This window comes from Amaranthus tricolor, chromosome 7 (assembly GCF_026212465.1).
Source record: "Amaranthus tricolor cultivar Red isolate AtriRed21 chromosome 7, ASM2621246v1, whole genome shotgun sequence".
Taxonomy (NCBI): Eukaryota; Viridiplantae; Streptophyta; class Magnoliopsida; order Caryophyllales; family Amaranthaceae; genus Amaranthus; species Amaranthus tricolor.
In genome coordinates, this window is record NC_080053.1 from 19,876,906 (window position 1) to 19,891,772 (window position 14,867).

At 32.5% G+C, this 14,867-nt stretch overlaps 1 protein-coding gene across 1 annotated transcript; it reads left to right on the forward strand.

Moving 5' to 3' along the window:
• Positions 1–408: 408 nt before the first annotated feature.
• Positions 409–9,399, forward strand: LOC130818942 (autophagy-related protein 18h-like). The gene is made up of 9 exons (XM_057685223.1): positions 409–792; positions 2,176–2,631; positions 3,677–4,120; positions 4,227–4,472; positions 4,868–5,659; positions 5,765–5,940; positions 7,112–7,224; positions 7,305–7,835; positions 9,031–9,399. Exons 1-9 carry the CDS (start codon positions 628–630, stop codon positions 9,033–9,035), a joined length of 2,928 nt encoding a protein of 975 aa, XP_057541206.1. The 5' UTR covers positions 409–627; the 3' UTR covers positions 9,036–9,399.
• Positions 9,400–14,867: the final 5,468 nt, after the last annotated feature.

The following is a 14,867-nucleotide window of genomic DNA, read 5'->3' on the forward strand; positions in this document are numbered from 1 at the left end:
GCCCCCCAAACACTTTTCACAATTTTACGTATTTGATGAATTGTTTATATCTAGAGTTCTACTTAACTAACAATTATATTGATAAATAATACAAAAATTAATTTGAATGCTGTTAAAAATATTACATTTTACTTGCACTCAAACACATTTTTACCTAGCTTTATACATTTGTCGGATATTATATATAGAGTAATGCACAATTAATAATTATAAAAAATTGATATTATAAAAATATTTGACCAGATAAATAAAATAAAATCACACATAAATATATATTTTTTCTCATATGATAACTAAAAGAGATTTAGGTGCAAGTAACAATTAACAAACCTTCCGGTGTAAAGAGTAAAAACTAATTTTCCAAAAATACCCTTCTTTCAATTAATCAAAGAGGTCAACAACAATAAAATAGGAAACTCAAACAACAAACAAACACAGAAATCATTTTCTCTCTCCTCAACCTCTAATCATCCATCACCGCCGGTGGTTTTCCCGGTGACTTTATCATATGTAATAACTTATCCGGTATTAGAAACCGGTAATCGGTGTAAAGGATTTCCTTTTCTTCTTATAGTAGTTCTATATTTAGTTGATTTAATCTAAGAAAACAAGGATTTTTAGTATTAAATGAAACATCAGCAAACAAAGGGGATTAATAAAACGAATGGATTTTCCCGTAATTCTTTCAAGTTTATCTCATCTTGTATCAAGACTGTTTCTTCTGGTGTTCGGTCAGCCAGTGCATCTGTTGCCGCTTCTATTTCTTCTGATTCCCATGATATCAAAGACCAGGTTTTTTAATAATAAACTTGTAATTTTAAGTTTTAGTTGCTTAATTTCACTTGGGTTTGTCTTTAAATGTTCAATTTTGTGATTATAATTGTTGATTTTGTGGTTGATTGATTGAATTAGTAGTATTGTGTAGTTTTATGATAATGGGGTGCTTTAAGGTTGTTTCTTTGGATAATACCTAATTGTTTGTGTTGGTGTTTGCGGTGGATGCTTTGTTGATGAAGATTGTGATAATATTATGTGAATATTTTTTGTATTGGGTGGTTTGAGGATGATCATTTTGAATGTTTATTGATGCCTCAATTTTGAAATCATCATCATCATCCCATGAGTGGAGGAATTGAGTTGTTGTTCAATGAATTGGGTTTGTGTAAATTGAGAGGAGATTAGTTTTATGGATTGATTAAAGGGTTGCAAATGAGATTGCTTTGGTGGGTCTTTTTTCTTTGTAGATGGTTGCACTTGAAGTTATGGAAGCAATCATTGAAGTGGAAATGGTTGAAGGGTTGATCAAGGGTGTTAGTGTTGACCATAGAAATTTTCAAACCTATAAGTTACATAAAAAGATGCAAGAAATATGGAACATTTTATTTATTGATCAATGGATTACAAATGAGGTTGCATTGTTTTTTTTTTTGTATTTTTTTCTAATTCTTCGTGAGATGTTTTTATGCTTAAGTCATGCTAGTGATTATGAAACGGGTTCGTGTTTAGTTTGAAAGAATGGTTTTCAAATTGATCAAGGAATTGGATATTGCATCACCTTGTTGCTGGTTTATATGTTAGAATTTGAAGTTGTGGAAGCTTTTATTAAGTGGGTTTTGCTTAATTTGCAAGGAGAATGGTTTTAAAATTGGTCGGGGGGTCACATTCACGAATGAGTTTGCAATGTTGGATTTTTAAGAGCCTTATATGCAGAAATACATGCTACTTGAGGTTCGTATATTCTGAGATGTATTCGATGAAGTCATCCGCAACCTGCAATATATTCTATGTTGATTCGTAATTTTATCAAGAGTTTTGCATCATATAAACTTAGTTATCTTAAACAGGCATTGTATAGCTTATTATAGGTTTTAAAGTAAGTAGACATGACCTGCCATAGGAGTAACCTTGCTGCAAATTTAAAAATGTGTTGATGATTTGGTTTTGAATATGATTGAATATGGGAAAATCTACAAGAAGAGAACATAAAACATATTACAAAAAGAGAACATAAAACATGTTTAGCTTTCCAATTGCTTGTGTTTGTTATATTGTTTTGCACTTTTTCATAACAAAAAGTTGGTTTAACTCTTTTCGTCGTGTTAACATTTCTTTTCGCATTATTTCATTGGTACGCTTGATTATGTATAAGAGGTGTTATTTTTCATGATGAAACAGGTGCTATGGGCTTGCTTCGACAAGATAGAAGTCAGTCCAACTATCTTCAAGCGTGTTCTATTGCTTGGGTATGCCAATGGTTTCCAAGTACTCGATGTGGATGATGCCTCTGTTGTCACTGAGCTGGTTTCAAAGCGTGATGGCCCTTGTACATTTTTGCAAATACAACCATTCCCTGCAAAGTCTGAAGGTTGTGAAGGATTTAGGGCATCCCATCCTTTACTTCTAGTTGCAGCAGGCGATGAAGCCAATGTTCCGAATCTTACTCATAGAAGAGATGGGTTGGTTAGAGATGGCTATGTTGAATCACAAACAGGGAATGTGGTCTATTCTCCAACTGCTGTTCGTTTTTATTCACTGAAGTCTCACGACTATGTTCATGTTCTCAGATTTCGTTCTGCTGTTTATACTGTTAGATGCAGTCCTCGTATTGTTGCTGTCGGACTTGCTTCGCAAGTGAGCACTACCTTATCTTAGACTCATGATGATTAACTTCCAAATTGTGCTGCTAGCCTGATAATATCCCATTTCAAATTTTTTATGAACTTATGATTTCCTTTCTCATTATAATTTTTGTTGGTCTCACTTCTGCATGATTTTTTTTTATTTGAAAACAAGTTTAGACAATGGCCAGGTGCTACTGTTAGAGTGGTGATCTGTTCAATGCATATCTATTTTTCTACGCCTCACTTGTAGAGTTGGAAGGTTTCTAAGTTATTGCTAAGCCATCACAGACTATACTTTGGTGATAATGTGTTGTTTTGTAATATGTAGCTTTCTACTTGGAGATTATCCGGTCTATTTGTTTGTCATAATTTCTGGTTTTTCTTTGGTTTCATAGTGTTGATTGATTGACAAAATCTGAATCGACTATTATCTTATATTTGTCAAGTATTTTGCTTTTTTTTTTTTTCAAACAACCCGAATCAGCTCCCAATTTGAATTGGTTTTAGGCTTAACATGAATTCTTACCCTAGTAAATTAACTAGTGTTTATTTTTGCTAATATTGAATAATTCGTTCATCACTTCTAACTTGAGTCAATTTAATTTGTTAAAATTTTTCAAAATATTTTTCTCCATAATATGTGGGATACATTTTAAGTGAAAGAACATGATATAAGTGCATCTTGAACTAAATTTTTTTGAGACGGACACAATATAATAGGTATACTTTTTTGATGTTGGAGACGAAAGTTAAGATTAATTTTACATTTGCAGATCGTGAGTTAAGAACGAAAGGTACCAATGATTTAGGTTGATATTTTGATTGACCTGAAAGGCAATAGGAGTTTAATAATCATTCTAGAAAAGTAATTAATTAATTAAGGCACTGAGGCAATGTGATGTTTTTATTTACTATGTACTAATATTTATGCAAGTTTTTTAGCTGAAAATTGTTTTTCAATTGGCAAATATTTTCTAAAAAAAGAAGGGGAATGAGCAAAGAAAAAGTTATCTAAATGTCTACTATTAATAACATATATTTTTGAATACTTGCAGATATATTGCTTTGATGCGCTCACGCTTGAGAATAAATTCAGTGTCTTGACTTATCCAGTCCCTCAAATGGCTAGCCCGGGAATGGTCGGTATCAATGTCGGTTATGGTCCCCTGGCTGTTGGTCCTAGGTGGTTAGCTTATGCTTCTAATAACCCCTTATTAACTAATACAGGGCGGTTAAGTCCTCAAAATCTTACTCCGTCTCCTGGTGTAAGCCCTTCCACATCTCCAAGCAGTGGGAATTTGGTGGCTAGGTATGCTATGGAGTCAAGCAAGCAGTTGGCTGCAGGGCTGATTAATATCGGTGACATGGGATACAAGACATTCTCTAAGTACTGTAATGAACTTCTTCCAGATGGTTCTAATTCTCCTGTTACTACCAGTTCTGGCTGGAGAGTCAACAAGACTTCAGCTCATTCACCCGAGACAGATACCGCTGGCATGGTGAGTCTTCTTGATTGTTTGATGGCGAACACGCAAGATCGATCATTTTGTAGGCTTTGGTTAATTTTTTTGCTTCGATGTGACGTGTTTGTGTTGATTGTTGCAGGTGGTTGTTAAAGATTTTGTTTCTAAAGCTGTTATAGCACAGTTTCGGGCACATACAAGCCCAATTTCAGCTCTTTGTTTTGATCCTAGTGGGACACTTCTCGTGACTGCATCAATACATGGTAATAATATAAACATCTTCCGAATAATGCCCTCCTCGTCAAACAATGCTGCAAGTAGTCAAAGCTACAATTGGACTTCATCTCATGTGCATCTGTACAAGCTTCATCGTGGAATCACTTCAGCAGTATGTTTAAATTGCATCTATCGTTTATATTTTGTTGCTATGTTTATTTGTTCACTTTACACTCACCTTTAAATAATACTCGATCGGTCCTAATCATTTTGTTACATTTCCATATTTGGAAAAGGTCCCACCCACTTCGTCCGTCTCCTTTCCTCTTACAACAAGTCTCGTATGAGACGTCTGACCGTGAGACGAGCCCATACAATCAGCCCATTAGTAAAAAAACCTTAAAAAATCTCAATTCACACTTATACAGGAAGCAATTTTTTTTTAGAGTTTGGGCTGACCCAAGAGACGGCCTCATCAACGAATTATTGTTCCTCTTATCTTTAGCTCCAGATTGAGTGTCCCGCAAAATCTTTTGCGTGTGCTAATTTATTGTCTTTGTTTCCCAGGTTATTCAAGATATTTGTTTCAGTCAATATAGCCAATGGGTAGCTATAATCTCTTCTAAAGGGACTTGCCACATATTTGTTTTGTCTCCTTTTGGCGGTGAGTGTGGGCTTCAAGTTCAAAATTCCCATATTGACGGGCCAACACTTGTTCCTGTATTATCTTTACCATGGTGGTCTACTTCATCTTATACTATCAATCAGCAGTCTCTTTCTGCTCCTCCGCCGCCTCCAGCTACTCTCTCTGTGGTTAGTAGAATAAGAACGGGCAACTCTGGGTGGCTCAACACGGTCAGCAGTGCTGCTTCTTCTGCAGCCGGAATCGGCTCTGTGCAATCTTCTGCTATTTCTGCTGTTTTCCACTTGTCGATGCCTAGTCCCTTGCGGCCTGCTCGCACAAACTCCTTGGAGCACCTTTTGGTTTACTCCCCTTCCGGCCATCTTATTCAATACGGACTTTTCCCATCTATTGGGGTTGAGACAGGGAATAAGGCTTCAAAACCTGGGACGGGTTCACTGGTGCAAATACAAGATGAAGATTTAAGGGTGAAATCCGAAGCCATTCATTGGTGGGATGTTTGCCGAAGAGCAGATTGGCCAGAGAGAGAGGAGTGCATCAAGGGGTTAGCATTTGGCAGAAAAGATCTTTCAGCTATGTCCTTAAAGGTTTCTGAATCTGAAAAAATTGATAATGTTAGAAAAGACGAAGAGCTGTCTGAACAATCCACTTTGTATCTATCCAATGCAGAAGTACAAATGAACCATGGAAGAATTCAGACCTGGAAAAATTCCAAGGTATGTCTTTGCTTGTTTGATTCGCTAGTTTCTCTTGTTTATCTACACCTTCTTTACCTTGTTTAATTATTCAGTATTCTTTTAACTTCGCTTTCTGGCCTGTAGATACATTTCTTTGCTATGAATTCTGTGGTCAGCGACAGTCAGAATTTTTCAGCTGAAGATGTTGGTGGTGAAATTGAAATTGAGAAGATCCCACTTCTCGAAATTGAAATAAAACGGAAGGATTTATTACCTGTTTTTGATTACTTCCGCCAAGTGAAGCCTGATTGGAACAACAGGTATAAAGATACCCGTGTAATTGATTGCTCTTTCCATTATTACTCGTCTAATGACATTTACATCTCTCCTAGCACTGCATTGCAACATCCAACATTATTAATCACTTGGCATTATTTGGTATCCAAAGCTTGCTTTAGTCATATTTATAGTTGTTACCTAAATCACATTTCTATGGTGGGACCATTCCATGGATCCTCCCCCTGTGGGACACTTTGTGCACCAGACTACCCTTTTTTGATGATAATATATAGATCTTTGTTGCATTTTGGTACGTATGTATGGGAGGATTTTTTTTGGGTGACGATTCTATATGTTTATTTATTTATTTTTGGGCATGGGGCACATACATCTGTCGATGTCTCTTAGGGGGCTTGTTTTTCGGGGGATATCTGACCACTCCGTAGGTCACCACTTCAAGTCGGCTCTGATACCATTGTTATAGAATAAACTAGAGAACTCACCCAAAAGATTAGCCTAGTAGGTAAGAGAGTCCATTTACTTTATAAACCCCACATTGGTTGCCCCTACGACGTGGGACAAAGTCCCATAACCTTGTAATAGCCTCAAATCCAATCCATTGCAGTTTGCAATTTTCCCTTGTTTTATGGTGGTTTTACTTTTACCTTCACTTTCCATGCATGTTGCTTAAAAGTTTCTTTGTTGGGTTTTAAAATAGAGATGCTATAAAATGGGCTTAGTTTTAGTGAGGGAGTAACAGTGTAGAGCTTTGTAAGAGAATTCAGTGACGGGTATATGACTATAATCAAGTGCTACAGAATGGTGACTTTTACTTATGTACAGATACCAGGTGTTGCAGAGAAAATAAGGGAAGAGTGATGGATCTGTTCTTTTCATTTGGTTCTGGATTGGAGTGAGAGTAGGAGATAGAAACGGTGGGATTCTATTATGGTTTATTTCTAATAAACCAAATCCTTCCAGCTCACATCTTCGTTCCCTTCCCGACCCCTTGCTATTTCATTTTAAACATGATGGTATACTCTTATTGGCATATTTCCTTAATGTAGATCTCTTGGATGTGAAGTAGTTGGAGACCGTAGTTTCTCTTGAATTATGTGACAACCTTACAAGATCTTATATGATGAGCAATTAATTTATTAAATGCGCATTTCTTTTTCTTCTTTCATTATTGAAAATTTAATTTTGTTTTAGGGGCGCAAATGGGGAAGTATATCCTACTTCCATTTCCGAAGCACATTTGGCAAAAGACAAGTATCCATCTCCAGCTTTGGTCCATGCTGAACCTGTACATAATTCACAGTTTGGTAAGAATATTTTTTAAGCTAGTTTTGTTTATCCTTATTTGCTTCCGTGCTCTAAATGGTCCGTTACGCTTCTGTCTCAGGATCGTTTGTACCAGCTGCCGAGAAGGATATCATCAAGTCTTATTTGGGAGTTGCCCAAAACCCAATGGCTAAGAATGCGATAGCGGTTTCTTCCACTTTTCCTGCTCCTTTACTGACACAAAGCTCAATAAGCGACACTTCCTCCATGGAAATTTCTCCACCGGAAAATAGTTGCCTTGTAAATAGTCCGTCCCCTGTAACAAACCCATCACTTTCAGCTGAAAGAGCTAATACAAAGGACGTTCAATCGTCCAGCAGTGATGGAGGCAGTGAAGCTTCAAACGTTAGTTCTAACCGTTCTGATTTTAGTATGAACGTTGCTGATGAAAGCTCTGTCCCAGACCCGCTAGATTTTGCGGGTTATTTCCAAGAGGAATATTGTAAAGCTGCTCCTCTTGATGAAAGTCATGAGCTGTCGGAAGTTGTTACTGATATAGATAGTAGCAGCAGTCCCCGTGAGAAAGAGAAGTCTGAAGAAGATGGCGAGAACGATGAATTACTTGGAGGTGTTTTTGACTTTTCTGAAGAAGGTATGAACTTATAGCTCACCTAATTTTAAGTGCTAATTATATTCCCGATACAGCATCTGACCTGATATGCTTTACTTGAATTTCTTACAAAAACATAATTGAATGTTCTGAGTTGACATTTGACATGGTATATGTGGTCTAGATAACGGACTGAAAGACGGATATTCCGTATTGTCTAGTCTTGAACTGTTTTAATTTCTTTGCCGTATCATTTTAGTACCATTATTGTAAGCAGGCGAAGCCATGGAGAACTCTGTGATCTAAAATTTTAAAGGGCATATGGACGAATATAAAAATTTCATGTGGGGTCTTGGTGAGATCATTCTCAATGGTTGTCTTGTTTGGTTTGGATAAAGAGTACGTCCGACCTCTATATACTCCAATATTTCGTGATTGAACGTGGGGATTGTATTCTCATTTGTCACAACCAAGCATAATCGAGCACAGTGAAAACTCAATTCACTTCAAGTTGACATGAAAGACAAAATCTTTTCAGAGTAGATTTCTATTTGATGGTCATATTTTCTTTGTATCCTTTTGTGGTGTATGATTGAGTCCAATTGGTGGTATTGACAATAGTAGGGTCTAAAGTGGGCATAAAATTGCTTTATTGTTAGACACAAAAACTCATGCCCAAGTTTTCAAGTCCTGGTAACTGTTTAGATTTTCGTTTTGTCTTCATAAAAATCCTTGCAGACTATATCAAAACGGCTCAATCATGTGTACTATTTATTTAGTATCAAGGGCTAATTGGAAACAACCGTTTTGTTATCACCGACAAGGATAAGGTTGGGTACATCTGACCTCCAAACACCGCTTAGATGGAAGGCACTTAAAAGGCATTGGGATGATAGAATGTTGTTGTACACATCCATGCGGAATGTGAAACTAAACAACTTGTGCATTAGAGAATGAATGATATGGGTCCATTTAGGCTACTAATAATTTTGCATATTTGTTCAATAAGATGAAATTTATATATGTAACTTCCGATTAGGCGCTCGCTAATTGTTTTATTTAGCACTTTTAACCTTTTCGTGATGAGAGTATTGGTCTGCATTCTTTCTCATCCTTCCCAGACCCTGCGTTGGGCGAGATTCATTGGGATGATGATGATGATGTTGTTGAATTGTTTGGATAAGAACGTTAAGTGAAGAATGATGATGAATCTAACTTGATCGCGTATTCTTTGTAGGATGAGAAGCAAGCCGGAGTCGACTCTCCTCATGCTAGATGTCCGCAAATCGGAGGATGTTCGATACAAGTAATTTTATCGTTTTGTCCATCGAAGCCATTAAATATTGGTTGTGTTCAACAGACTTATCATTCTTGGGGGTTCAATGTATATTGATTTCTTCTTTTTTTCATAACTTTTGTGTTAATGCATTGCTACCAAAAGCAAGTGCTTCTTGTTATCCATTCTTCTAGTTTTACTTGTACATGTTGTAGATTTATTAGTTCCACTAATTTCTGTGATCATATCTTCTTTTAATCTTATGTAACATTAAATTCTTCTTTAATCAAAACAAGAGAAAAATTAGAAATAAAAAAAAAGAAACAAAAATGTTTGGATGATTTTTTCGTTGTGCTTACCATATACTAATCAAATATCTTATTTCTTTATTTATTAATGTTTTTTTCTTTATTTATGTCTTTATGTATTCAATTATTAACATAATAGCAATTAAATTATTACCATTTTGGTTACTTTTTTCATGTGTTCCTTTTTTCTTAAAATTGGTGAGGAATTAAAAAAAATTATCAATGGTACCCCGAGTTTTGACACTTTATCAATGGTACCTTTAAGTTTTTTTTATCATCAATGGTGCCCTCGTATTATTGAGCGTTTTACAACCGTAATCTTTTTTAACTTTTTCTGTCCAAAATCGTTAAAAAAAACATTAACTTTCTTTTATGTTTTGAACTGAAAAATAAAAGATAAAGAAAAAAAGTTAACGATTTTGGACGATTTTAGACAGAAAAAGTTTTAAAAGGTTACGGTTATAAATGCTCAATAGTACAAGGGTCCATTGATAAATAAAAAAATTTAGAATATTATTGATAAAGTGTCAAAACTCAAGGGTACCATTGACAATTTTCCCCCAACTTGAAAGGATTCATGAAAGAATGTCAATTTATTGTGCATGTAAAGCTGTAAATTTTTAAATGGATTAGATAGATTTTTTGTCACTTTGAATTGCTACATACACCAAAAGGGTTTTCACTTTGTTCATGTAATATAGAAAATTTTAAAAATAGATTATGTATTGAGAAATTCAAGGTTAAAGTTATCAGGATTGAGATTATACTTTAAATTGTTTAGAGGGGTATGATTGAATCGTAATTTGTACGAATTATGATCCTACGGATAAAATTAATTAAGCAAATATATTTAGTATCTAATTATAAATATTCATTTCAAATTTTTAAATTAATGACTTAAAATTTCTTTATTTTCAAGAAAAAATGGAAAATCTTTTAATACTAAGTTAAAAACTCTTTATCTATAAGAAACCTCATTTGTAACATATCACTAAGAAATATTTTAATGCAGTCACTAAATTTGTTGGATTGGACTGTTTTATTTTAAGATCGAAAAATTATGTTATAATTCTACCTATCAAAATCATAAAATCTTAGTAATATTATGATTCTATTTATAATTGAAATGGCTCATATAATTGTAGATTTTACAATTATAAGATTCGCATTTAAGTACTTCTATCATAAACGAATATATCTTGATTGAGTTTATCAAAGTGGTCCTTTTAATTGAAATGACTTGTTAGTTCTTTAATACTTTTTCTCACTTTACCCCTTTAAAATTTAAAAATATTACACTTTTTCTCTTTCATATGTAGTCTCATTTGACCACCTAAAAAATAGTAAAAAGCCAATTAGAATACGTGAGTCCCTTTTATTTATATGGTATAAAGGAATTTTGTACGAAGATTTTAAAATGACAGAAAATTGAATTTTGCAAATGGTATTAAGAGTGTATTTAGATTAAATGAAATGGAGGGAAAGAAAGGGGAAGGATTTGGAGCGATGAGAGATTACTTAATTGGATAATAAAGTCATAAGAAAGTGATTTAGAGAGATTAGATGGATGTTTTTTTGTCTAGGTATTAATTTTTCAAAGTTAAATAGATTTAACAATTATGTGTGGTGGTCAAGGGTTGAGGTCATGGCTAAAGTTTTCTGTTTCAGCTGAGAGCCGAGTGGTTGGCAATGATGGCAGGCGTAAGGAGAAGGGTGGAAGAGGTTGTGGTGTTTCTGGATGATAGAGGAGGGTGGATGGGGGGATTGAGGTTGGGTAATTGGGGGTGATGACAGGCGAAAGGACTGAATTTGAAAACAAAAACCATTTATGAGTAGAGAATGTTAGTGACAAAAATGCTTTGTCGCCAATTAGTGACATAGAGTTTTTAAACCCAAATTTATAGCTAAACTTTTTTTAATTTAATGAAAGTGATTTCACAGAAATGGGGGGAAGGTGAAATTGAACAGTAAAAAATGTTTAACGACAAAGTATTTGTCGTCAACTTTGTCGCAAAACTATTTTTCAATTTCAAAATTCAAACTGAGCAAATTTTAGCGACAAGTTTGACGACAAAACTTTTGTCGCTAACATTTTTTTCATATTTTAAATACGGACTTCAATCTCTTTCTCATTTCATTCTTCAAACTTATATTCTCCTTCTTCTCAAACTTGTCTCTACTTAATAAATTTTTTTAGATTTTTGTCCAATTTTAATGGTTGTTTTATCTCAATTTAATTCATGTTGTTGTTGCTGTTTTTCTTTCCATTTTATGTTCAATTGTTTTTTTTATTTTTTTTATGTTGATTTTAATGTTATTTTTTTCAAAATTTTGTCCAGCCCTGCCTGATGGATTTGGTGGATCCCTTGGATCGCATGATTTCTACGGCGGTGGTAGTCGCTTTAGTCGTAGTGGTTATTACTAATTTTTTTAGACATTGATTATTAAATACTCATTAATGTAAACAATTATTCTTGTAATATATATCTAACTTTTAATCAATAATTAATTTAATCATAAATTTTTATTATAGTTTTTGAGTATTATTTATAAAAGAATAATTGAATATTTGTTATTATTGTTAAATAATAATAGTAAAAATTACTATTATTATTTAATATAATGACAAATATTTAATTTTTTTAACAACCTGGAAATAAACTAGCGACAAAGTAGGTAATAAGATATTGAGTTATTCACCAAACTAGCAACAATTTTAACGACATAATTTTTCTTGGGGAAAAAAAATTTACTGATATAGTGTTTTGTCGACATTTCTATCCTAAACCTCTTTAGTGACAATTTAAGTGACAAAAACACTTTATCACGCTAAATCGTTTTCTAATTGTAGTGCAGGCTCTCTCTTGAGAGACCGTCTTTTCTAAAGACGGCTCTCAAAAGCCCAACCCAAATCTAATTTATGTTGATTAAAAAAAATGACGCGCGCGTGTGGGTGAAATGTGAAAAGTCACATAATATATTTGGAGTTATAACAACATTTATTTGGGGTGATAACTTAATATATTTGGTGTTATACCAGTATATATTTGGGAGTTATAACATAGTTTATTTGGAGTTATAATATAATATATTTAAAGTTATAACAATATATATATTTGAGTTTATAACATAATATATATGGGGTTACAATAACATATATTTGGGGTTATAACATAATATATAGTTGGGTATATAATGGTCTATGTTTGAGGGTATAGTATTTTTATAACACCAATGCTATAACCCCATATATATATATATATATATATATATATATATATATATATATATATATATATATATATATATATATATATATATATATATATATATATATATATATATATATATATATATATATATATATATATATATATATATATATATATTTATATATATATATATATAATATTATAACCTCAAATATATATTGTTACAACTGTAAATATATTATGTTATAACCCTAAATATATAATGTTATACCGCAAGTATATGTTGTTATAACCTCATATATATTATGTTCTAACCTCAAATATATATATATATATATATATATATATATATATATTATGTTATAATCCAAAGTAAATGTTGTTATAACTACAAATATATTATGTTACTTTTTATATTCCACTTCAGACTCGAGCGCTAGTTTTATTTTTAAATTAACAATAGTTTTGGGTTGGATTTTTTGAGAACCATCTTCAAAAAAGATAATCTCAAATAAGAATTGTTGATTGTAGTTAGGTGGTGGGGGTGTTTCAGAGTAAGAAAGAGGAGAATTGTTGGGGTTGAATTAAGGCCGAGTGGTTAGGGAGTTTGGTTTTAGATTTTTTTAAATTGGAAAAATTATTTAGAATAGTCTAATATTTTCATAATTTTTCTACAATATTTCACTTATTGATTAATCATGAATAATCCTAACTTTATGCGGTATTTTCTTAGAGAAACCTCGGATAACTGAATGACCTGCTATAACAAGTTTTATTTTTTTAAGAAAAGATAAATTAAATTAAAATTTCAAAAAAATATGTTTTAAAAATAATAAAATCTTTTATAATTTATAATTTAAAATTTCAAGTTTTTGCTCTAACTTTGTATTTATTTATTATATAAGGTGTTCAAAACTGACATAATGACCCGAAATTTACACGACATTGTAACCGAATCCGATTTGACCCGAATTTAAAAATGATTTACAATTATGTAACAACATTATGGACACAACACCCGATTTCAAAACCACCCAAAACACCTAACCCAAAATTAACAATGACCTGCACAAACCATTAAATACTAGTTAAGCTATAAAAATATTAAAATCATATAGATTGAAATGAACTTAAATCATTGAAAAAGTTATATTTAACAAATGGAGGTGGAACTTTCCTATGATTATTATTTTTGAATAAATTAAGTGTTTTTGACTCCAACATATTTGCCTAATTAGTCTAAAAAAATATTAAAATTTAAATCGAAAAAATATAAACACACACTAAAAGGATGTATGTGAAATTATGAAAGATAATAATAATGATATTATAATATAAATTTATTAGTCTATTAAAATAATAGTTTAAATTAGAATTTGATCTCTTAACCTTAGATTACAAATGTGTTAGTCCAACCATTAAGCTATAGTAATTTTTGTTATATTTATACTCTCATTAAACTATATATCATATTAATAAGGAGGACTAAAGCCAAATTTACAAGACATCACATTTTCAACAGGGGGGCCTGACCTCCCCAGCTTCGCCCATATTTTACCTTTTTGATACTTTAACTTTTCAATAACTTTTTTATCGCTTTAAAATTTTTATTTCTATTTTCTAAACAAAGTATCTCAATTTAAAAATTTATTTTCGATAAAGTACATGAAATCAAGCTTAATAGATGGTGAATTTAAAGCATTTTTAATTTTACATATATATAAAATGTAAAATTAAAATCTATAATGGGCAAAGCGCACTAGATGTGCGTTTCTAACCTAGGCCGCCATAAGCATGGATCATGTGTTTATCCACGACGAAACACATATCCTATGCATTTTACTAATTTTCAAAATTTTAAAAGTTTTAATTGCCTTTAAGTATTATTATTATTATTATTATTATTATTATTATTATTATTATTATTATTAATAAATGATTATTCCTATATTCTATATCGTTATAAATAAAATTATTTTTACATCCAATAAAGCATATGGTATTGATGGCTTCAACAATTACTTCTACATGTCTCATTAAACATAGTCGATATAGACATTTTGTTCACCATTAGAGAATTCTTCTCGTCTAGTAAGCTTCTTGAAACTTGGAATCTTATTGCCTTATTCTCTCCCCTATATCAAAAGCGCTTGTGGCTTAACGGATAGAGCTATCTGTATATTGAGCAGAAGGTTTGAGGTTCGGCTCCTACGGGACGTAGGTATCAGCTGAGGGGTTTCTTGACTGCACGCATCCTCTTAACTCCCTGCGGGGAACA